Source organism: Apium graveolens, chromosome 4 (assembly GCF_009905375.1).
Source record: "Apium graveolens cultivar Ventura chromosome 4, ASM990537v1, whole genome shotgun sequence".
Classification (NCBI taxonomy): domain Eukaryota; kingdom Viridiplantae; phylum Streptophyta; class Magnoliopsida; order Apiales; family Apiaceae; genus Apium; species Apium graveolens.
Window position 1 is genome coordinate 58,176,817 of NC_133650.1, and position 22,719 is coordinate 58,199,535.

At 37.9% G+C, this 22,719-nt stretch overlaps 2 protein-coding genes across 2 annotated transcripts; one reads left to right on the forward strand and one right to left on the reverse strand.

Moving 5' to 3' along the window:
- Positions 1–442: 442 nt before the first annotated feature.
- Positions 443–1,804, reverse strand: LOC141718567 (uncharacterized). Its single transcript, XM_074520948.1, has 2 exons — positions 1,035–1,804; positions 443–866 (listed from the first exon to the last, which is right to left on the reverse strand). Exons 1-2 carry the CDS (start codon positions 1,802–1,804, stop codon positions 443–445), a joined length of 1,194 nt encoding a protein of 397 aa, XP_074377049.1.
- Positions 1,805–11,440: 9,636 nt separating this feature from the next.
- LOC141716745 (APO protein 4, mitochondrial-like) lies at positions 11,441–12,887 on the forward strand. Its single transcript, XM_074518930.1, has 2 exons — positions 11,441–11,798; positions 12,016–12,887. The coding sequence occupies exons 1-2, from the start codon at positions 11,548–11,550 to the stop codon at positions 12,794–12,796; spliced, it is 1,032 nt and encodes a 343-aa protein (XP_074375031.1). The 5' UTR covers positions 11,441–11,547; the 3' UTR covers positions 12,797–12,887.
- Positions 12,888–22,719: the final 9,832 nt, after the last annotated feature.

A 22,719-nucleotide genomic window follows, 5' to 3' on the forward strand; every position in this document is an offset into this window, starting at 1 on the left:
TTTAAACACTTAAATAGATAAAGCCCGTAATAATAATAAAACAAGTCTTTTATTAATATCAATGAAATCAAAACAGATTACATAAAAGGTTATTCCTAAATCCTAATACCTGATTGGACTTAGGACATATTCCTTTCAGTGCTTGGCCTCAGAACTTCCTTGATTTTATAAGGGCATTCCCACCTTAGAATTAGCTTCCCAGGGTTGGTTGGATCTGAAGCTTCTGTGTCTCGAAGTACGAGGTCTCCAACCTGAAAGTTTTTAACCCGGGACTTCTTGCTGAAGTGCTCTTTAGTTTTTTCCTTGTACTTTTCCATCCTTGCAACAGCCTGGTCTCGGACTTCATCAATTAGCTCAATATTTGTTCTGAGCCCCTCCTCATTTGCTATTTTATCAAAGTTGATTGCTCGATGGGAGGGGGATCCTACTTCAATTGGTAACATCACTTCAGTTCTATAAACCAGTTTGAAGGGTGATCTCCCGTGCTTGTCCGGGGGCTGGTCCTGTAGGCCCACAGGACATTAGGCAATTCTTCTGGCCATTTGGTTTTTCTTTCCCTGAGCCTCTTCTCGATTCCTCGGAGAAGGATCCGGTTGGTTACTTCTACTTGGCCATTTCCTTGAGGGTAAGCTACATATGATTTCTTGTGTCGGATGCCCCGGTCTTGAAGGTAGGATTCGAACTCTGATCCAACGAACTGTGGCCCATTATCCGAGACCAGTAATCTTGGTATTCCGAACCTCATCAAGATGTTGTCCATGAACTTGATACAATCTTGCCAGTTTATGGTTCTCATCGCCTTCGCCTCTACCCATTTAGTCATGTAATCAATTGATACCAATAAGTACCCGAGGTCTCCTCTGGCCCTGGGAAAGGGTCCCATAATGTCAATGCCCCAGAAAGCAAAGGGTATTGGTGATAGGACTGAGGAGGGTAGGACTGGGCTCATCCGGGTCACATTGCTGAAGAGTTGGCATTTTTTGCATTTTTTCACAAACTCTATTGTATCCTGGTGAATAGTCGGTCAATAGTACCCTTGTCTTATGATCTTATGAGCTAGGGCCTTTGCGGACATGTGATCCCCGCATATCCCTTCGTGAACTTCCATCATACAATATTGTGCCTCTCCTGGGCCAATGCACTTCAGGATTGGGGATGAGAAAGTCCGGCAATAGAGTATCCCCTCTTCAATGAAGAATTTTGCTGCTTTGGCTTTTAACCTTTGAGCCTTCCCTTTGTCTTCCGGGAGCTCCCCCTTCTCCAAGTAGTTGATAAATAGAGTCATCCCATTCGGGCCGTCATCTATTTCCATGACCTCAACAAATTTTACGCTTGGTCTCTGTAACTCTTCGAAGTAGACGGAGCAATCCAGGTCTGATGAGTTTTGAACCAGCTTGGATAGCATATCAGCCTCTAAATTCTCCTCTCTACAGATTTGAAGGACTTGTGTTTTTGGTATTAAGGCAAGGTAACTTTGGACCAGAGCCTGGTACTTGGCTAGAACTGAATCATTGGCTATGTACTCGCCGTTTGTTTTCTTTACTACGATCTGGGAGTTGTTGTAGATTTTGAGGTCCTGGATCCTGAGGGTTTTTGCTAGCTTCAATCCTGCTATCAACGCCTCATACTCTGCCTGGTTGTTGGTTGCTGCGAAGCCAAAAGAGATGGCGTTTTGAATTGTGAAGCCTTCTGGGCTCTTTAGAATGAGCCGTGCTCCTGACCTTTTATTTGTTGAGGATCCATCAACTTTAAGAGCCCAGACTCCCGGGTTATTGTCATTGCTTCTCTCTGGGTCAATGCTCATGGGCCTAGGCTCGTCTTCCAGGAAGTTGCATTCTATTATAAAGTCGGCCAACGCCTGGGCTTTGATTGCTGTTCTTGGGATGAAACTCAAGTTGAATTGGCTGAGCTCAACTGCCCAATTTACTAACCTTCTTGAGACATCTGGCTTGTGTATTATCTTCCTCAAGGGTTGGTTAGTTACAACCCGGATCTCTCTTCCCTGGAAGTAGTGTCTGAGCTTCCTGGATGCTGTGACCAACGCAAAAGCAAACTTTTCTAGCCTTGGATATTGGGTCTCCGCGTCTTTTAGTACTTGGCTCACATAGTAAACTAGTTTTTTTTGCCATTCTCTTCCCTTATCAGGGCTGCTCCAACTGCCAGGGCCCCCGCTGATAGGTAGAGGAATAGGGGCTCCCCGGGTTGGGCTTTGGTTAATACAGGAGGCTGAGAGAGATACCTTTTAATTTTTTCAAATGCGCTTCAGAATTCCGGGCTCCAATTAATTTCTCTCTTGTTGGTTGCCCCTTTCAATAGATCAAAGAAGGGTAGGCATCTCTCAGCTAGCTTTGAGATGAATCTTCTAAGTGCTGCTAGTAACCTTGCCAGCTTCTGCACATCCTTTTGTGTTCTAGGAGGCTTCATCTCCTAGATCACCTTTATCTTTTCTGGATTGGCTTCAATTTCCCGGTTGCTAATCATGAATCCTAGAAATTTTCCTGCCCCTACTCCGAATGTGCATTTTTCTGGATTGAGTTTGAGTGAGTATTTCCTTAAGTTGTCAAAGCATTCTCTTAGGCCTTCTATGTGACCGGGGATGCTTGTGGACTTTGCAATCATGTCGTCAACGTAGGATTCCAGGTTCCTTCCAAGCTGGTCTTTGAAGATTTTATTCATTACTCTCTGGTAGGTTGTTCCCGCATTAGTCAATACGAAAGGTAGCATTACATAGATATAGACCGCCCTGTGGGTGATGAAGGCTGTTTTCAGGATATCATTCAGATTCATTTTAATCTGGTTGTACCCTGAGTAGGCGTCCATGAAACTCAGAATGACGTGCCCAGATGTGGCGTCAATCAATTGATCAATATTTGGCAAGGGATAAGGATATTTGGGGCATGCACTATTCAAGTCGGTGTAGTCGACACACATTCTTCATTTCCTGTGTGCCTTTTTCACCTTTACAACATTTGCCAACCATTCCGGGTACTTAACCTCACATATGATCTTAGCTTTCAGTAGTTTCTCAACTTCTTCATCTATTGCTTTCTTCCTGTCTTGGGCAAAATTTCTTCTCTTCTACTTGACTGGTTTCCTCTCGGGGTTGACGTCCAAGCTATGCATTGCTATGGATTCGTCCAGCTCGGGCATGTCTCTTGGGCCCCAGGAAAATATGTCAGAGTACCCTCGGATTAATGATACCAGGGCTTCTCTGAAGGTAGCCTCGAGTCTGGATCCTATTTTTACCTTCTTAGAAAGATTGCTTTCATTGATCAGAATTGTTTCTGTTTCAACTGCAGCCTCAATCTTGGCATGATCCATGCTTGATACCAACTGCTGGATCCGGGCATCTGTATTCTTCTTCATATAGATCTGACCCTGGGCTATCATTTCTTTTTGGTTGCTTTCCCCTAATTCACTTATTTCAGGGTTGGTTGCTTGCACAGTAGGATTGCCTTGGCCGAGGCCTGGGCTCAATTCAATCTCTGTTGTGACTTGGTTGCTTTTTTGCTCTTTCGAGCTTGGCTTTGTTGATTTTGGATCCGGGATGGATTCTATAATCTGGACTTCCTTTCTCGCATCATCCCTTGAGTGGGAGCGATGTTTCTTAATGCTTTGCTGTTTGCGAAGGACAACGACCTTCCTCTTGTTGTCTTGGTGAGTTTCAGCCATGACCAGGGCCTGGCTATAGCATCTTTCAGCGACCTTATAGTCTCCCTTAACTTCTCCTATCCCCGTTGGAGTTGGGAATTTGATTTTCAAGTGTGATATGGAAGTGATTGCTTGTATCCTGTCAGAGCTGAGCGTCCAATTATTCCGTTGTAGGATGAGGGGGTGTTGATCACATAGAATTTTATGATATGGGTTACTTGGTTTGAGGGCAATCCAAATATCACTGGTAAGTATAAGGTTCCCCGGATCGGGACTAAGTTATTCCCAAACCCATAGAGAGGGTCCTCTTAGCATTCATTTGAGCGCACGCTCCCTAGCTTCATCCGGTCCACAGTATGCTTGAAGAGTATGTTTACTGAAGAGCCGTTATCTATCAGCATTCTCCTTACCTCATTATCAAAAATATCAAGTGTTACCACCAAAGCTTCGTTGTGATTTGGGCTTACTCCTTCGTAATCCTTGCTGCTGAATGAGATTACCATCTCTGGGTATGATTGGATGGAGAATACTTCGTCTCCTGAGCCCGGGCTCCTAGGGGGAGCGTGTGACCCCCCTAGGACCATATTTACTATATTATTTCCTCTTCTTTGTTTGTCCTCCTTCTGGTTTGTCTCCCGGGAGATGTACTGATTCAGGTTACCCTTCTTGACTTGATCTTCAATAAAATATTTGAGAGAGAGAGAGACAATTTTCAGTTTAATGCCCATGGGTTTCATGATAGTCGCATTGTCTGTTATAAGGCCTGCTCTCTGGGGGAGTCTGCATGGGCTTTGGTGGGTAATAGAATGGCTTTCCTTTGATCTCATTTAGCATCTTTTCCCGGGTCTCGTTCAGTGGTGTCCAGTCTGGCTCTTGTCTGGGCTCTCTGGCTTGCCTAGGTGGACCAGGATCGCTTTTAAATTCTGTCTTAGGACCCAGTCTTTGGAATATTGGAGTATTTTACACAACATTGGTCTACTGGGCTTGTTGGCTTTGCTTGAACTTCTTTTCCTGATGGTAACCCCCTTTCGGTCGGTCATCAGAAGTTTTATTCCTGGATCCTCCATTCCGAGTCATCCTCATTGCCTGGAGCACGTCTGTTTCCTTTATGAACCTGGATGCCATAGAGTAGGCAGCAGCTAGGCTTTGTGGCTCTTTGTTTATCAACTCTACAATGTACCTTTCATTGTGTTCTGAATCCAGGTTCCTTCAAAATATTCTTAGAGCCTCCCTCTCATCAAGATTCGAGACTTTATTGATTGCTTCCTGGAATCTCTGCATATAAGTTGAGAGTGCTTCGTTATCGTATTGGTGGATTATTTTCAGGTGACACATGTGCATTTCATGTGTCTTATTGGCTCTGAATTTTTTAAGAAAGGCCCCCCTGAACTCTTTCCAGGAGTGGAGGCTTCGTGACGGGATCCTGCTGAACCATCTTTGAGCCCCCCTTTTGAGGGTCGAGGCGAAGAACCTGGACTTCGTTAAGTTGTTGTAGTAATATATTTGGGCGATTTATTCGAAGTAATTGAGGTGCTCTTCCGGATCCCCCAGTCCATCAAAGGAATCAAAATTGTAATGTTTGAGATTTTTCTGTCGAGGGATGGCTTCTAGGGAGTGACTGAAGGGTGTTAGAGTCTCCCCAACTTCCAATCCAGAATCTTTTTCCATATTTCGTTGGAGCTCATAAAACATATCTTTCAGATCCTTCTGCCCCTCCTCTTCGTCGTCAGAAATATCCTCGGGGGTAGGGTCCCTCCGGGTCCTTTTGCCTTTTTTCTTAGCTAAGAGCCTCTCCTCTTCTAGCTGCATCATTTTCTGAATCTTTAGCTCAAGTTTTGTCTCTTCTTCTCTTCTTATTTGTTCCCTCATTTCTTCTAATTTTTTCTTCCTGATTGCTTCTGTCTCCTTCTTACTAGGCTCTTTTTGATTCTTTTTTGCCTTAGCTCCGATTCGGTCGAAGACAGATCTCCTAGATTGTTGAGAGTCCCCAGACTCTTCTTGATCATCCTCTTGCTCATATTCTATATGAGCCCGAGCTTGTTCATCTCTGTAGAGCCTGATTGCCTCAGCTAGTTCATGGCTTGTTAAGTTGGCCATATGCTCCTATGTAACTGGAACATTGATATACTTATACTGATTGAGCTCTATGACATTTCTGGCATCACGGGGTGTTACTATCCTTTCCAGGATCGGGGTATGATGCGTCAATGATTGCTCATGGAGGGTCTCTCGGTCTCTCCCAGGTTCATGAGCCTGAGAATGGTCCTGATCCTGGACCTGGGTACTGGAGGAGGGCCTACCAACCATACTCTTTCTTGCTCTTGCCATTACCACAAGTGTACAAACAACTGACCAAGATTTGAGGCTGAAAATGTGGATTTAAGGTTGCTCTTTCTGAAGATAACAAAAAATTTCCAGAATAACACCAAACAAACTTTCTGGGTTTTGCTAACAATATTACTGAACAAGAACAGCAGACTCTAGAGCACATAAATAATATTGAAACTAAAGTAGATCTGGGTTTTTAAAACTATCAGAACTATCAAATCCAAGGCTTCAAGACTATCAAAACTATCAAACCCCAAACAATCAAAACTAACAAACGAGAACGGGCTCACACAAACGTGGCCTAACGTAATGAGCTCACACAAACGTGGCTAAAATGGACAACATTCATATTCAAGAGAGGGTATAGTTGTTTGTGTTCTTACAGGTTTAAGATGTGGACTCTCTTAAGAGTTTGAGGATGAAGGTGAATCCAGGGGCACCTAGACCCAATGATGAAGCGCCCCTCCTTCTAGCGCCAAATGATAACTCCGGTGAGCGGGGCGGCTCCTTCCGACGCCGTGCCTGGACCTTCTGGGTGTGAATGAGGTATATCTATTGTTGAGCGCCTGCAAAACAACACCAGAGGGGGGTTTTGTCCCCGCGGTGCCTCTGGTGTGAGAATAAGAGCCTGGTTGGGGAAGATGAAAATAGAGAGGACATGGGTGGCTGTGTGTGTATAGGGTGTGTGTATGAGAGTGTGTAATGGAAAAATGTATCTAACCCATAAACCCTTCATCTTTGGGGGTTTATATAGCCCAAAGGTAGGGTTTGGAGGTTGGTACCTGTAGATCAGGCCCGTTGGTTGCTGGAGGCGGGGGACGCCTGGCTTTGATGGATTGCGTACACGTGTCCAGTCGAGGACCACCTTCAGGGTGTCCTAACGGTCCTCTGACACGCGCCGTGTTTGTCTGACATGCTGGTTGTTGATAGCTGTCATCTTCACGTGCCCACGTACCCCTTTTTGGCGGGTTGCGGGGCGCGCATGTGCTTGCTAGGACCCCTCTCAGGGTGATCTTGGTTCGGGGCTGGATCCGGGTAGGCAGGTGCTCCAGGTTATGGGCTGGATCCCGGTAGGCAGGTGATCCAGATCATAGACTGGGCCCTGGTAGGCGGGTGATCCATCCAAGTCATGGGTTCTAGCCAGGTTGTTTATAAGTGGTATATGTATATTCCCTTAAATTGACAATAATACCACTTTATGAGATGCGTAATCTTGATACCACACTGGTAAATGTCTATTGAATCGGCTCTAGTTGGCCACCAATTTCAAACCTACTATTATTGTTACTGCCCTGTATGAAAATCGGTCATACTTGCCCTGTATGAAAATCGGTCATACTTGGCTAAAACTTTCTAGTATACAGGAGTAACTGAAGCTGGATGAATATAGCGGTGAAATGTGAATAACGTGTTACCTGGATCAAGAAGGATGCTGTTATTCTCTCTTTCAACTTCATAATTTAATGTATGTGCTGCTTTTTCTTAAAACTGGAAACTTGGTCGTAGATTTATATCCAATTACTTCTCCACCTAATTTCTTACTATCATATTGGGCTAAGAAATATTCATTTTATCAACATTTTTGGTGCAGATTTAATAATTTAATAAAAATGAATAAACTGGTCAATAAAGAGATTGATTTCATGTGAAATTATTAAATAAGTGAATTCCCCGACAAAAATAAAATAAAATTAATTGAATCAAGATATAGGGTTTATGTTAAATTATATGGTGATAAGATCTTGGTGGGTAAAAAGAAATTAGATATATTAGTTGGTAACCCGTGCGGACCCGAAATTAAAAATAATATTATCACATTATTATTTGCATAAAACTAAAACTCATAATCCGTGCAAAATACAGATTTAAATATAATAGATAAAATGTTACTAAAAAAATCGAATTTAAGTGTAACTCTAAAATTTTACCATATAGTTCTAGTTATGCATGCACCTAATTATTTACATATACAAATCTGACATGTTAACTTACTAATACGATTATTCTAAAGTAAACCGACGCTTGGATGTTCAACAACAAATAAAATTTGAAGGAAATAAATTTACAGAGAGTAGAAGTTAATTTTTGTCAGTTAAAATTTTATTACATAAAATTTTAAAAATAGTTGTAGAATATTTTAGTGAGTACCAAGATTTGGGACGTAAACGTGGTGTCGCTTATTAGTATAGATAGTTGATGGTTGATAACCCGAAACACGGGTCCGAGACTAAAAATATCGAATTAATATTTGTAGAGGATTATTCATAATTTGTGCGAAACACGAATTAAAATTAATATATTAATATCAAATATTAAATTGGTACTTGTAAAAAATAGTTATGTGGTTAAAAAGAATCAAATCATTTTTGAAATATTCTACTATAATTCTAGTTTTGCATTGTTTCACTTAATATAGAAATCTAACATATTAGTTTTATTTGTGTGAAACGAATTGTATCTCTATCTTACGAACCAAATATATGTTATTTAGATAATTTAATATTAATTAATATTATTTGATAATTATCTTATAATTAGCCTTTTCAATATAGATTATTTAATATTACATAATTATCCATAAAAAATAATTTACAAATTAAAATTAAATAGATGTTATTAAACTTAATTTAATATTACTTAATATAATCTAAATACAGCCCATAAATTTGTTATTGTTAAAATATATTTTTTAATTTTAAGTAAATAAATGTTGTGATGGAAAATAACAAATACGATCGTTAAATCAATAATTTTCAGTTTAAAAGTTAATAAATGTTAGTAAAGTCATTTGCTATTACTTAATTACTTTTAAAATAATATTATCCAATTTAAAAGTACACTGACACTAGGATTGACACTAATAGAAAATAAAATTTATAGAGAATATAAGTCAATTTGTGTTAATAGTTTACTTTGCAGGTAGTAGTTTTTCAAAATAAAAGTAAATATATGTTATTTTATTTAATTTAACGTAATTTAATAATTTTTTAATATAATTTATAAATAAATAATATTTACAGAGAATATAAGTCAATTCGTGTTAATAATTTACTTAGTAGTTTGTAAAGAAAATAATATTTACAAAGAACAGAAGTCAATTTGTGTTAAAAACAAAATTTATAGAAAATAGAAGTCAACTTATGTCGGTACCAAAATTTGATACTTTGATATTTTCATACTTTTAACACCAAATTATACATGGTTTCGTCTATTAATAAAGAGTATAAATACAAGTAAAATATTCTATGTGAATATTAATATCATTCAAAGTGAAATCTTTTTTTTTGGGGGGGCAAGAATTTGTGAGCAAAAATAAACTGATATAACTTGATGAAGATAAATCGTGGTTATTAACATTAAAAGAAATACCGATAATAAACACTATGAATAGGACCCGTTTGAGGTTTTTAAAAAACATAATTTATGATTTAAAGTTGAAATTTGTTATATAAATGATATGAATCTTATAACTTATAAGTTATTTAGACGTTTGAATAATTTTAAATATAAGTTAATTATAAGTTGTTGAACTATTTGGTAAATTATAAGTTATAATTATTTTTAAAAAATTCCAAATTGTAGTACAACTATTTAATTCATATATATATAATTAAAATGACAAATTTTAATTCTTATAATGCATTGATTTTGTGTACGAGTTTTAACATTCATAAAGCACGTATTTTAATTATTTTATATATTATAAATATATGAGAAGATTTTTTCTTATTTGAATGAAAAAAAATCAAATGATATAAAGCATAGGTATTTTTGTTACAAATTATTTAAAATACTGATTTATGTTATGGCTATATAAATGATATATTTATGTCAGCTACTTTACTTCCGAAATGATATTTAAGAGAAAGCTGAATGCGAAAGGAAAGTACCTGGACTTCCACTTTCTGTTTTATACCATCCTCGTTGGTAACCCGCGCGAAGAACGGACCTGAAATTAAAAATAATACAATCACATTATTATTTGCATAAAACTAAAACTCATAATCCGTGTAAAATAAAAATTTAAATATAATAGAAAAAATGTTATTAAAATAAGTAGTTAAAAAAATCGAAGTTAAGTGTAATTCTAAAATTTCACCGTATAATTCTAGTTATGCATACACCTAATTATTTACTTATATAAATCTGACATGTTAACTTACTAATACGATTATTTTAAAGTAAACCGACGCTTGGATGTTCAGCAACATATAAAATTTGAATAAAAATAAAATTTAAAGAGAGTAGAAGTTAAATTTTGTTAGTTAAAATTTTATTACATAAAATTTTAAAAATAGTTGTATATTATTTGAGTGAGTACCAAGAATTGAGATGTAAACATGGTTTCGCTTATTAGTATAGATAGTTGATGGTTGATAACCCGAAACACGGGTCCGAGACTAAAAATATCGAATTAATATTTGTAGAGAATTATTCATAATCTGTGCAAAACACGAATTAAAATATATTAATATTAAATATTAAATTGGTACTTGCAAAAAATAGTTATGTGGTTAAAAAGAATCGAACCAGTTCTGAAATATTCTACTATAATTCTAGTTTTGCATTGTTTTACTTGATATAGAAATCTAACATATTAGTTTTATTTTTGTGAAACGAATTGCATCTGTATCTTACGAACCAAATATCTGTTCTTTAGATAATTTAATATTAATTAATAGTATTTGATAATTATCTTATAATTAGCCTTTTCAATATAGTTTATTTAATATTACCTAATTATCGATAAAAATTAATTTAAAAATTTAAATTAAATAGATGTTATTAAACTTAATTTAATATTACTTAATATAATCTAAATACAACCCATAAATTTGTTATTGTTAAAATATATTTTTTAATTTTAAATAAATAAAAGTTGTGATGGACAGTAACAAATACGATCGTTAAATCAATAATTTTCAGTTTAAAAGTTGATAAATGTTACTAAAGTCATTTGTTATTACTTAATTACTTTTAAAATAATATTATCCAATTTAAAAGTAAACTGACACTAGGATTGAAACTAACTAATAGAAAATAAAGTGTATAGAGAATATAAGTCAATTCGTGTTAATAGTTTACTTTGCAGGTAGTAATTTTTCAAAATAAAAGTAAATATATGTTATTTTATTTAATCTAACGTAATTTACTAATTTTTAATATAATTTTTAAATAAATAATGTTTACAGAGAATATAAGTCAATTCGTGTTAGTAATTTACTTAATAGTTTGTAAAGAAAATAATATTTACAAAGAATGGATGTCGATTTGTGTTAAAAATAAAATTTATAGAAAATGGAAGTCAATTTATGTAAGTAAGTACCAAAATTTGATATTTTGATAATTTCGTACTTTTAGCACCAAATTATATATAAAAGAGTATAAATATGATGTATATATGACCGTTTAGAATTTTAGCCAAACAGTCCCACTAAAATATAAATGGGCTTTGGGTCCAAAGTTTGGACCCAATAATGATCATTTTGCTCTCTGTCAAACAGGCACATATACAGGTCCCCTGTACTTATCTCATTTCACGTACTTCATCACTATTGGACCTAGTTGATGGCTTCGACTTCAATCGGGAAACCCTGGCGTGTTAGAAGGTCAATCTACAACATTTTGTCGAGGATGTACAGTGAAAATGCGACGGGACAAAAGCCAACAACAACACGATTGGTAATACAGAAAATACAAGGACAAGATTATCCGATTAAGGATTTGATACCTATCGCTGAAGAAGTACTTAGAGCTAGGACTCATCTCATTACAGGCGTCTCCACTCTTCTCCAATCTGTTCCTGTTTGGTCTTGCATGTACTTCCCCCCTCTCTCTTGTTTTCAAATGACTAGTCAGTCTCGTTGGTTACGCCATGTGTTTGTTTATTTGTTTCTTTGTCTGCATTGTTAATGTTTGCGAAAACAATGTACATTAGTTTTTTATAAAGATTGGTCGGGCTCTAGTCTGGTGTAGTTGGTTACGCCACGTGTTTGTTTGTGTGCATTGTTAATGTTTGTTTTTGTTTCTTGACAGACATTGTCAAGAAGTACATATTGGTGAGCAAGGACACTTGATTAAGACTTGTTATGGTTTTAGACGCCGTGCCAGGGGAAGTCGGCATGAATGGGTTAAAGGGAATGATTTGAATGATATTATTACTCCTGTGAAAGCATCTCAAATTCAGAACTCGTTCAAAGATGTGACTGAGCATCGAAACAGAATTGGTTTCAATTTCCATACTGTCCCCGCAGTAGTTGAATTGTGCTTAGAGGCGGGGGCTTACGGATTTGATGAGGGTTTAGTTTTCAGCCACTTGAATTTCAATCGATATGTGCATAAGTCTATTGGAGGTGGATCTTTGTCTCCGTTTGTTGGAAATGCAATTTCGTCAGTAGAGGATCAGAAAGTTGTAGCACAAGGAACATTAGGCGCATGGGAGACTGTTAGGTTTGGAGTTGAGAAGTTGTTGTCGGCTTATCCTGTAAGGGTCTATAAACATTATTCAGGAAATCCTGTGGGGCCATCTGGTTGCAGAGCACGAGCTTCTGATGTGTTTAAAATTCAGAGCTGGCAGTGGTCTTCCGTTCAGGTGGATGCAAAAGTGGATGATTTGGTTCCTCCAAAGGTTGTGTGGTTTCAGCGACCTCAAGATCCGCCTCTCCTTAATGCACATAGGGAATTCTATGGTCAGGCCCCGGCTGTGGTTGATCTGTGCACAAAAGCTGGCGCTATTCCACCATCCAAATATTTACGTGTGATGAAATTGCGAGACTTTTCAGCACCATCACCAAAACCTGCTATAGAGGAAGATTGATGCCCACTTGTATCAAATATTTAAATATGCTTGTAATTGCTTATAAGAGATCTTTTATTTTTAAATTCTTATGTTTTGCATGTTCCATTGATTGCAAAGTAGCCTCGACATTGTAGATTTACTCATTCTTGTGCAACCGTAAGCTATGTTCGAATTGTACCCTAGTGGATACCTTCTTCTTTCGGTACCAAGAGGCTGAGGGTTCAAGTCTCTGGCATGTGTGCGTGTGTTCCTGGGAGTGCTTTTAAGGGTAAGGCTCCTGGTCCTGCCAAATTATTCTTATCTTTGGTAAAAATAAAAGCTATGTGTTAGTTGTGATACCTTTTGCACACAAGCCACTCCAGTAGTTGGCCCTAATGCAACTTTATATTTGAAAATTAGAAGCAAATTGAGCGTTTTAGTGGATCTTGCTTGAGAATGAAATTTAGAGAGTACTTGCTAAATTTAAAAAGTTACCGGTAGATTGCCTCATAACGAGAGATATAATTAGTATTTAGTATGCTTCTCCATCCAGACTTAGTCTAGTGGCGTTCCGCCAAACCAGATTCTGTTTTTTTATTTTTGCAAACTCCATTTCTGTTAGAAAATGAGTTTTAGAAGAAATATAATTCTTGCTAACTTCATTTTCTGTAATTTTAGGAATAACTGAGTTTTAGAATTCATTAAACTATCAAAGCCAAATCCCAATATTGGATCCAATGGAAGCTTTGGTAAATAAGTTTGCAGGTGAGCTGTTTTGGGTTATAAATTGTATGCACAATCATGTCTCCACTTGTTAGGACTAGGAAAGCTATTGAAGTCAGATGTTAGTTATTCCAACAGAGTACATTAACATTTACCTGGATCTACCGATGATAGCGAGTTGCAATATATTTTTGTTTTTTTGAAGATCTCTGATTTTTTCCCTATAAAGAGTGAGTAATTGGTCAAGTAATAAATGTTGGCAGATGGTACAAGATATTGTTTCTGTTCTCCCTACATATGGTCAGTTTTAACATAATGCACACTTCATATGTTCTGTTTTCTTAGAAGACTTTAAGTTGTATTAGGCACTTAACCGTACAATTAATTCCGCTTCTGCATCATATAGTTGCACTTATATTTTTATTGACATCAGTTCTTTTAGAATAATTGTTAAAGCCAAATAATCCAGATTTCAGATGGATGAACAAAATTTAAACTCTTGACTGAGTGGATAGGTATATACTCTTCTTTTTAGGAAGCAAGTTCTCAACAGTTTCCAGTAAATTCCTCTCGGCAATTGCAGCTGCAGGTGTCATACTTAAAACTAGCAACTGTTCTTGTTTTTCCACTCTGTCCAGCCTGCCATCAGGCCAATCCTGGAATTTTTTAGGATAGTATAGTATTGCACCCGCCAAAAGTTCAGGTCTTGCCTTCTTTGATGCCAGTTTCTGTATGAATCTCTTAACAAAGCTACACATAAAAATGAGATTTCTAAAAACCACGAGTTAGATTCTGAACTGGATTCGTGCACCAGTACTTAACCTACCAGGACCTGTAAGCTACCATACATCAGCAGAGGCCATCCAAATAACTAGGGTCTGTACAAACCATCAGAGGTATACAAATTAGAACGCAAACACTCACCAACTATTTGGAGCTCTTCAGCTCTTGGTATAATGGCTTCACAACTATGAAGAGCTAAATGCAATCCTTCCAGTATGTCAGTACATTCCTGGGAAAGTAACTGTCTGATGACAATATCAAGTCACCTTGCCCATAATTATCTATCATTTCAAGGTTTTTATCTGAACAATAAGCCATCACAATGTTTCTTGGGGTACACCCCCCTTGAGTTGGCAACAAGATTTATCGGCAACTAAAAGAGTTCCAGCACCACCAGGTAAATTTTCCAAAGATTTAGTAAAAAGTCTGTCACAAGTTTGTTTAGATTCTTCGCCGATATTTGCTATCTTCCTACACTTGGATATTAGAGGAAACTGGGAAGCCACTTGCTTTTTATAACATTTCATTTTATGTACTTATTGTTTTCTTCAATCGATCTTGTTTCTTATTAAAAATCATAAGAATTTAAACAAAGTTAGCTTACACTGTCATTTGCATCCCGGGAACTGCTACATTCATCATCCCGGGAACTGCTACGAGGTTTACACACTACTGTTTCGTTCTTGCTTATTTGTACTCAGGGTTTCAACAATTTCTTCTGACCTAAATTCTTCGATGCTCTCTTCGTTTTCTTTGCATGACAGAACTTTGTTGTTCTGATCCCTTTCTGTCTGTGGCTGTCTCCCGCGTTCTCTGCCTTGATTCATGAGGATCTCTTGTTTAATGCTTTGTAAGTGCTGCCAAGTTTGTTGAAGTTCCACTTCTCTTATTCACTTTCTCATTAATCTTCCTAGGGTTTTTTCCTCTAAACTTCTGCATAATTTCGGCCTTTTTCCCAGTGGCAAAGAAATGGACAGGAGCATCATATGTTTTTCCGTCTGTTTCTGTGGTGCTAGTTCACTCAGAGATGCATTATGGTCCATGTTTATCGAAACATAGGTAGCAGATTCGTCCCCATCATTCTTCTCATTACTGCTATCTTTCCGCTCTTTCTGAGGCCTTTCATCATTTTTTTTCTTTAAAATTATCCCTAGTGACTACTGCTTGGTTCATAGGTGGATGCTTCTTTTTCAACCTTTTGGCACTGTGCATTGTTTTTAACAGAACCTTTGATCTTACTGGACTTCCCTCTTGCGTTGTAGCTGATCTTACTGGACTTGCATCTAGTGTTGTAGCTTAATAATTACTTCTTCTGTTCCGCTCGTCTCTCTTTCTTGTATGATGCTTTTTTCTTGTGTCAAGGAACCAGTTACTCTAAAACCTCAAGGTTTTAGAGAATGGCCATTCCAGGATCTTATATTATTTAACATCTTGGATAGCAGATTTCCAAAACATGTGTAGCTGATGCAACTCATTATCCTGCTGGGTTTTCTGTTAATATCTTGCAGTAAGCTTCGCGGAGTTTCTGTTTTCTGTACGAGCCGCGAGTTGTTTCTGTTCTGCTTGGAACATATTGGCATCTTCTAAACTTCTATTCTTGAGTTTAATTTCTGCTGCATTGCATCTTTCGTGACGAGTTCCTTGGTATCACTTTTCTCTGGAGCTTTTAGTTGCCTGTTCTTAACGGAACCCCGTCCTGCCTCTTTTTCCAAAAAGCTCTTCTGATTTTCAAAAATTGGACTGGTTGATGCTCTTTTGTTGCTTGTCTAGTTTGATGGCGGAATTTTATAGGACTGAACCTTCTATAATTCTTTTTGCTCTTTCATGATTCTTCCTTTTTAAGTTTTCGTCAGCAATCACCACAACGAATTTGAGTTGAGGAATTACTTGATGCTTCTCAGCATTCTGTGAAAAATTGTTGTTCTTAGTTACTGACACCTTGCGGTCTTGTTTCAACCTATTGTATTTTTTACTTGTAGTTTCTTGCCCAGGGGCATAGCCAGAAAATGAAGTTATTGTGGTCAAAATTTGAAATTTTTTGATAATTTGAAATTTTAGTATAAATTTTATTTTAGTAGGGTCAAAATATTAATATTATGTATAAATTTTGACTAAAACATGACTGGTCATATGCTGGCTACGCCCCTGTTCTTGCATATCGGATTTCTTAGTCTTCATCTCAGCGCTGTTCGTTGTCAAACCAGTGATCTTTGTAAGCTCATTCCTTGTCCATTTCTCATCCCTGATTCTTTCTGTCTGATTTCTGAAGGTACTCGTTTTGAAAGTTTTTCCAACCGCATCAGTTTCACAATAATGCTCGACATGCTCCCTTTTTCTACTGCAGCTTGAGAAGAATTTGTGTGGCTCTGTTGTTCAGAATCTGTAGGAGTTCTAAACATGGAACTTTAACTAGAATACTGTTTAAGAGGCTCCGAATTTGAATAAGAAGTTTAGTTGTTGGAGTAGCTAGAACTTCTAGCCTGATACGTCAGCTCTATCAATCTCTGATTTGAATCAGTCTTTGAATATGATTCAAAACTTGCACCCCTTTTGGCACTCTCATTAACATGAAGATTAGAAAAGGTGGGGAACTGGCTAGTCGAAGAATGGTGCTTAGTGAGGATGCTGTATCCTGCCATCTTCCCAGTGTCAAATAATTTCTTTCCGATTTGTTGAAGGAACTGTAGCATTGGATTACTCCCTGCAAAGTTGCCCTTTCCGTGTTTTCCTCTGTTTAAAGGGCAAGCATGATCGCCATAGGCAGATGGACTCTCTGTCCAGAGCTTTGGCCACTTCTGTACCGAACTAATAGGTTTGAATTGGATTTCTCATTATTTAATTGTGGGTAGTCCAATGTCTCCGCTGGCTCTTCTCTATGAGTTTTCTGCGTTGGGCCTCAACTACAGAAAAAAATGAATAGAACATTAGACAGTATGTGAATTCATATTCTGGAGATCGCAACTTGGAGGTTCTGGTACTTTGGTTTTCTGAGTTCCTCTGTAAGCCTGGCCTGCATTTCTTTGTCCATGTAAGAGTGACTTTTGACATTCAGGAGCCTAGCCTACAAAACATTACGGTTTGTGTAAGGTAAAATGGGCACCAATTTAGCCTTACCCAAGAGTGTAGAGGTTGTTTCTGTAAATTCTAATGGTAGCCCTGAGTAAATTAAGCATTTGTAAAATGAATGACTGAAAACATTGCATGGATTGCAATCGTATCAACATGGTTCTGTTAGAAATCAAACTCTTTCTGGAAGTATTAAAATAAGTCCAAGATAGACACCATAAAATATGGTAGGCTGCATGTTAAGTTGTCAATAATAACATGCTGGTATTTGTTCAAAGTCTAAATAAATTAGGTGGGATGTAAGAAATTAGTGTTGCAAAGTATGAAAGCAGTAATGTAAGTTGTTTTATCTGGAGCCTATAAATTAGGCTTCCAGCTAGTTTATTTATGTACCAAGAAAAGAGTTGTAATATACACCAAGAGAAATAAAAGAGAGAAACACAAGAGCTGTTTTCTTTATATGGTATCAGAGCCATAATCCTTAGGTCCCAAATTATCAAATCTTCAAGTTGTTCCGGTGAGTTTTTAGTTCGAAAGTATTGTCTGAAGAAGCTTTGTCAAAATCATGGGAGATTTTACAACTTCTATTGAGAAACTCAATCACAATAATTATGGGTCATGGAGTACCCGTATAAAATTTTACTTATTGGGACAAGATTTATGGGATGTTGTAAATGGCAGTGATACAACACCACCCAGGGAGGCCAGAAGCACAGACACAACGTCCGACACCTCAACCTCAACACCGGCACGACCAGATGTTACACCTCAAAGACTAGCTGTTGATCCTGACATTTTAAAGAAATGGAAGGTTAAGGCAGGCAAAGCTATGTACACTTTAACAGTGGCTGTGGAGGATGAATTTCTACAGCGAATCAAAGACGCTCAAACGCCGAAGGAAGCATGGGACATATTAACGGGAATTTTTGCCAAAAAGAATGATGCAAAATTACAAAGGCTCAAAAATGAGGTTTTGTCAATCTCCCAGCAAAATATGACCGTGAGTCAATATTTCGCAAAGGTAAAGTCTCTCTGTGATGAGATTTCCAAACTAGATCCAGAAAATGGTATTACACCAACCAGGATGAAGAGAATTATCATCCATGGACTAAAGCCGGAGTACAAGAGTATTATCATGGCAACTCGGGGCTGGACCACCGAGCCAACTTTAGCAGATCTAGAGAATTTGCTAATTAACGAAGAGGATCTAGACAAACCCATGTCTAGTCAACCAACCATCCGGGAAGAGACGGCTCTTTTCACCGACAGGAGAAACGGCCGAGGACGCGGTCGTAGTCGTGGTCGAGGACGAGGACGTGGTTTCGGGAGATTCAATAGTCAAGAAAGAGATGTTCGAGGAAACCAAGATAGAGGTTTCAAGTCAGGGGGAGCTAGAGGAGCTCAAAATAATCGGGGTGGTCGGAACCGGTGGCAAGAAAAGGATCATCAAAGTGAGGAATGTTTTAATTGTGGCAAGAAGGGACATTACGCAAGAAATTGCTGATCGAAGAAAATTGAAGGAAATGTCGCAACATCTTCTAAGAATGAACACGCTAGAGAAGAAGATTGGAACTTCGACACTTCTTTCTTTGTGGAAGAAAAAGACATTGCTGATGCACGAGGGAAAGGCCCAACAGAAGAACATGCACTTACTGCTGTATGTAAGCAGTCAGTCGACTACAAGAATGATTGGATCGTTGATTCAGGCTGTTCCAATCATATGACCGAAGATGAGTCAAAATTGTCGAGCATAACAAGGTACATAGGAGATCGTGTTATCGTAACAGCAGATAACACACAATTGTCAATATCCCATGTTGGCAAGACGCAGCTTCCACAAAAGTACGGACATGAAGACATACAACTAGAAAATGTTTATCATGTCCCAGGGATGAAGAAGAACCTATTGTCAGTACCCCAACTAACAACTTCAGGTAACTATGTACTATTCGGCCCAGATGATGTGAAGGTGTATAAAGAATTAAAAGTCATAGGTACACCTTTCATAGAAGGACAAAAAATGAAGGCTATCTATGTGGTGTCAGCTGAAGAGGCCTATGTAGACAAGGCCAGAAGGAGTGACACAGGTGACTTGTGGCATGCACGACTCGGGCATGTCAACTACAGCAAATTAAAGATTATGATGCAAAAGTCAATGTTAAAGGGACTCCCGTAACTTGAGATTCACCATGATACTGTATGTGCTGGATGTCAATATGGTAAGGCGCATCAATTGCCGTACAAGGAGTCAAAGTTTAGAGCAAAGGAGCCGTTGGAGCTGGTGCACTCAGATGTTCTTGGGAAAATCAAACAACCATCAACTCGTGGTTATCAATATCTGTTAACTTTCATTGATGATTTTTCGAGGTACGTGTGGGTATACTTCTTAAAACATAAAGATGAGGTTTTTGAAAAATTCAGGGAATTCAAGGACACGGTAGAACGCGAGCTCGGGAGAAAAATCAAGTGTCTTCGCACTGATAATGGAGGAGAATATACTTCAAATGAGTTCAACAACTACCTAAAAGAATTCAACATCCGGAGACAACTCACATGTGCAAAAACTCCACAACAGAATGGAGTAGCGGAGAGGAAGAACCGCCATCTAGCAGAGACGTGTAGAAGTCTTCTACATGCCAAGAATGTTGATACAAGATTTTGGGCAGAATGCATGAAGACAGTGGTCTATATCACTAACAGGTTACCACAACCAAGGTTAGAATTTGTTTCACCATTTCAGAAGGTGCATAATGTAAAACCAACGGTCAATTATTATCGGGTATTTGGTTGTGTATGTTATGTGTTTATTGCAGATGAAGACCGTAGTAAGTTTGATAAGAAAGCTATCCGCTGCATTTTTGTGGGATACGATGAACAGAAGAAAGGTTGGAGATGTTGCGATCCCAATACAAACAAGATATATGTCTCACGAAATATTGTATTCGATGAGGCATCTTCATGGTGGGTAAATAAAGTGGTGTTACCAGATTCACAGGAGCTGCAAGAAAAGTTACAAATCAAGTTGCAGCTAGATACCTCCCAAAATAATGATGATACAGAGGAACCACAATCTCCGACGGATCAATTGGAGGTACGATCCAAGTCAAGAAGCCCTTGGAGAACAGGTGTACATGAAACACCAGATGAAGTACAAACTAGTCAACCGGAAGAGCAAGAGCCTTCACAACCTCAAGTGCGACGGTCTAACAGACATAGACGACCAAATCCAAAGTATATAGATGCTGCCTATGCTGAGGTCAAAGAGCCAGCTAACTTTGATGAAGCATCAAAGAGTCCAGAGTGGAGAAAGGCCATGGAAGAAGAGATTTTGGCATTTAAACAAAATCAAACTTGGAATTTAGTGCCAAAACCTGAAGCTGTTAAACCCATATCCTGCAAATGGGTTTACAAGTTAAAGATTCGCCCAGATGGTACGATCGAGCGATACAAGGCTCGATTAGTTGTTCATGGGTTTGCTCAGAAATATGGCATAGATTATGACGAGACGTTCAGTCCAGTGGCAAAGATTACTACAGTTCGTGTCTTACTAGCCTTAGCCGCAAGTAAGTCATGGAAATTATGGCAGATGGATGTGAAGAATGCTTTTTTACATGGAGAACTTGATCGTGATATTTATATTGATCAACCCCAAGGATTTGTGAATCATGAAAAGTCAGAATACGTGTGCAAGTTGAAGAAGGCATTATATGGCCTGAAGCAGGCACCCAGAGCATGGTACGGAAAGATTGCTGAGTTCCTAGTACAAAGTGGTTATCATGTTGCCCCAGCAGATTCGAGCGTGTTCGTGAAATCTCAAGGGGGAAAATTATCAATTGTCCTTGTATATGTAGATGATCTAATCATCACAGGAGATGACAAAGATGAGATTCAACGAACAAGGAAAAACTTATCAGTTCGATTTCAAATGAAGGAGCTTGGTGAGTTGAAGCACTTCCTAGGATTGGAGGTTGAAAGAACAGAAACTGGTATATTTCTTGGTCAACAAAAATATGCAAAAGATATCATTCAAAAGTATGGGCTAGCTGAGTGCAAGCCGATCTCTACCCCAATGGAGCCAAATTTAAAGTTGTGTGCCTACGATGGAAAGGACTTGAAGGATACAAAAATGTATAGGCAAATAGTAGGTAGTCTTATCTATCTAACTCTTTCTAGACCAGACATAGCTTTTGCAGTAGGTGTTGTTAGCAGGTTCATGCAGAAATCGAGAAAAACACACCTTGAAGCAGTTAAAAGGATCTTGAGATATGTTAAAGGAACAATTGATTGGGGACTCTTCTACAAGAATGGAGTACAAAGCAAGGTCAGCGGCTACTGTGATGCTGATTATGCAGGAGACCATGACACCAAGAGATCGACTACAGGATATGTATTCAATCTTGGTTCAGGAGCTATATCATGGTGCAGTAAGAGACAACCTACTGTTTCTCTTTCAACCACTGAAGCAGAATATAGAGCAGGAGCGATGGCAGCACAAGAGTGTGCATGGTTGACTCAACTCATGAAGGACTTGAACCAACCAACCGAAGATGGAGTTCCATTACACTGTGACAATTTATCAGCAGTCCGTTTGGCTGAGAATCCGGTCTTTCATGCTAGGACTAAACATGTCGAAGTACATTATCATTTCTTACGGGAAAAAGTACTCAAAGGCGATATTGACATGAAGACAGTCAGGACCGAAGATCAGGTTGCAGATATATTTACGAAGAGCTTATCAGCAACAAAGATTTATGAGTTTCGGAAATCACTTGGAATGGAAAGTCGAGTTTGAGGGGGAGTGTTAGAAATCAAACTCTTTCTGGAAGTATTAAAATAAGTCCAAGATAGACACCATAAAATATGGTAGGCTGCATGTTAAGTTGTCAATAATAACATGCTGGTATTTGTTCAAAATCTAAATAAATTAAGTGGGATGGTAGAAATTAGTGTTGCAAAGTATGAAAGCAGTAATGTAAGTTGTTTTATCTGAGCCTATACTAGTTCATTTATGTACCAAGAAAAGAGTTATAATATACACCAAGAGAAATAAAAGAGAGAAACACAAGAGCTGTTTTCTTTATAGGTTCTTCAGCAGGGGTACAAATAACTTGAATGTACGGAGCTTGGAATTGATGGAGCTGCCTCTGTTTATATTTGCAAATCCTACATTACTTCAATAATTACTCATGCTTCAGTTTCTAAAAATACCATAATTCAAGACTTTAAGGAATACTCTATTACAATTTTTCTTCTAAAAAGGTAATTTTTTTTAAAAAAAATTATGCATTTCTAGTTCCAGGTGAATTAAAAATCATTAAACTGGATTCACGCAAATTTTTGTTTCATAAGTCATATTAATATAGTTTCTAGCAAACTAAAATTCATAAACT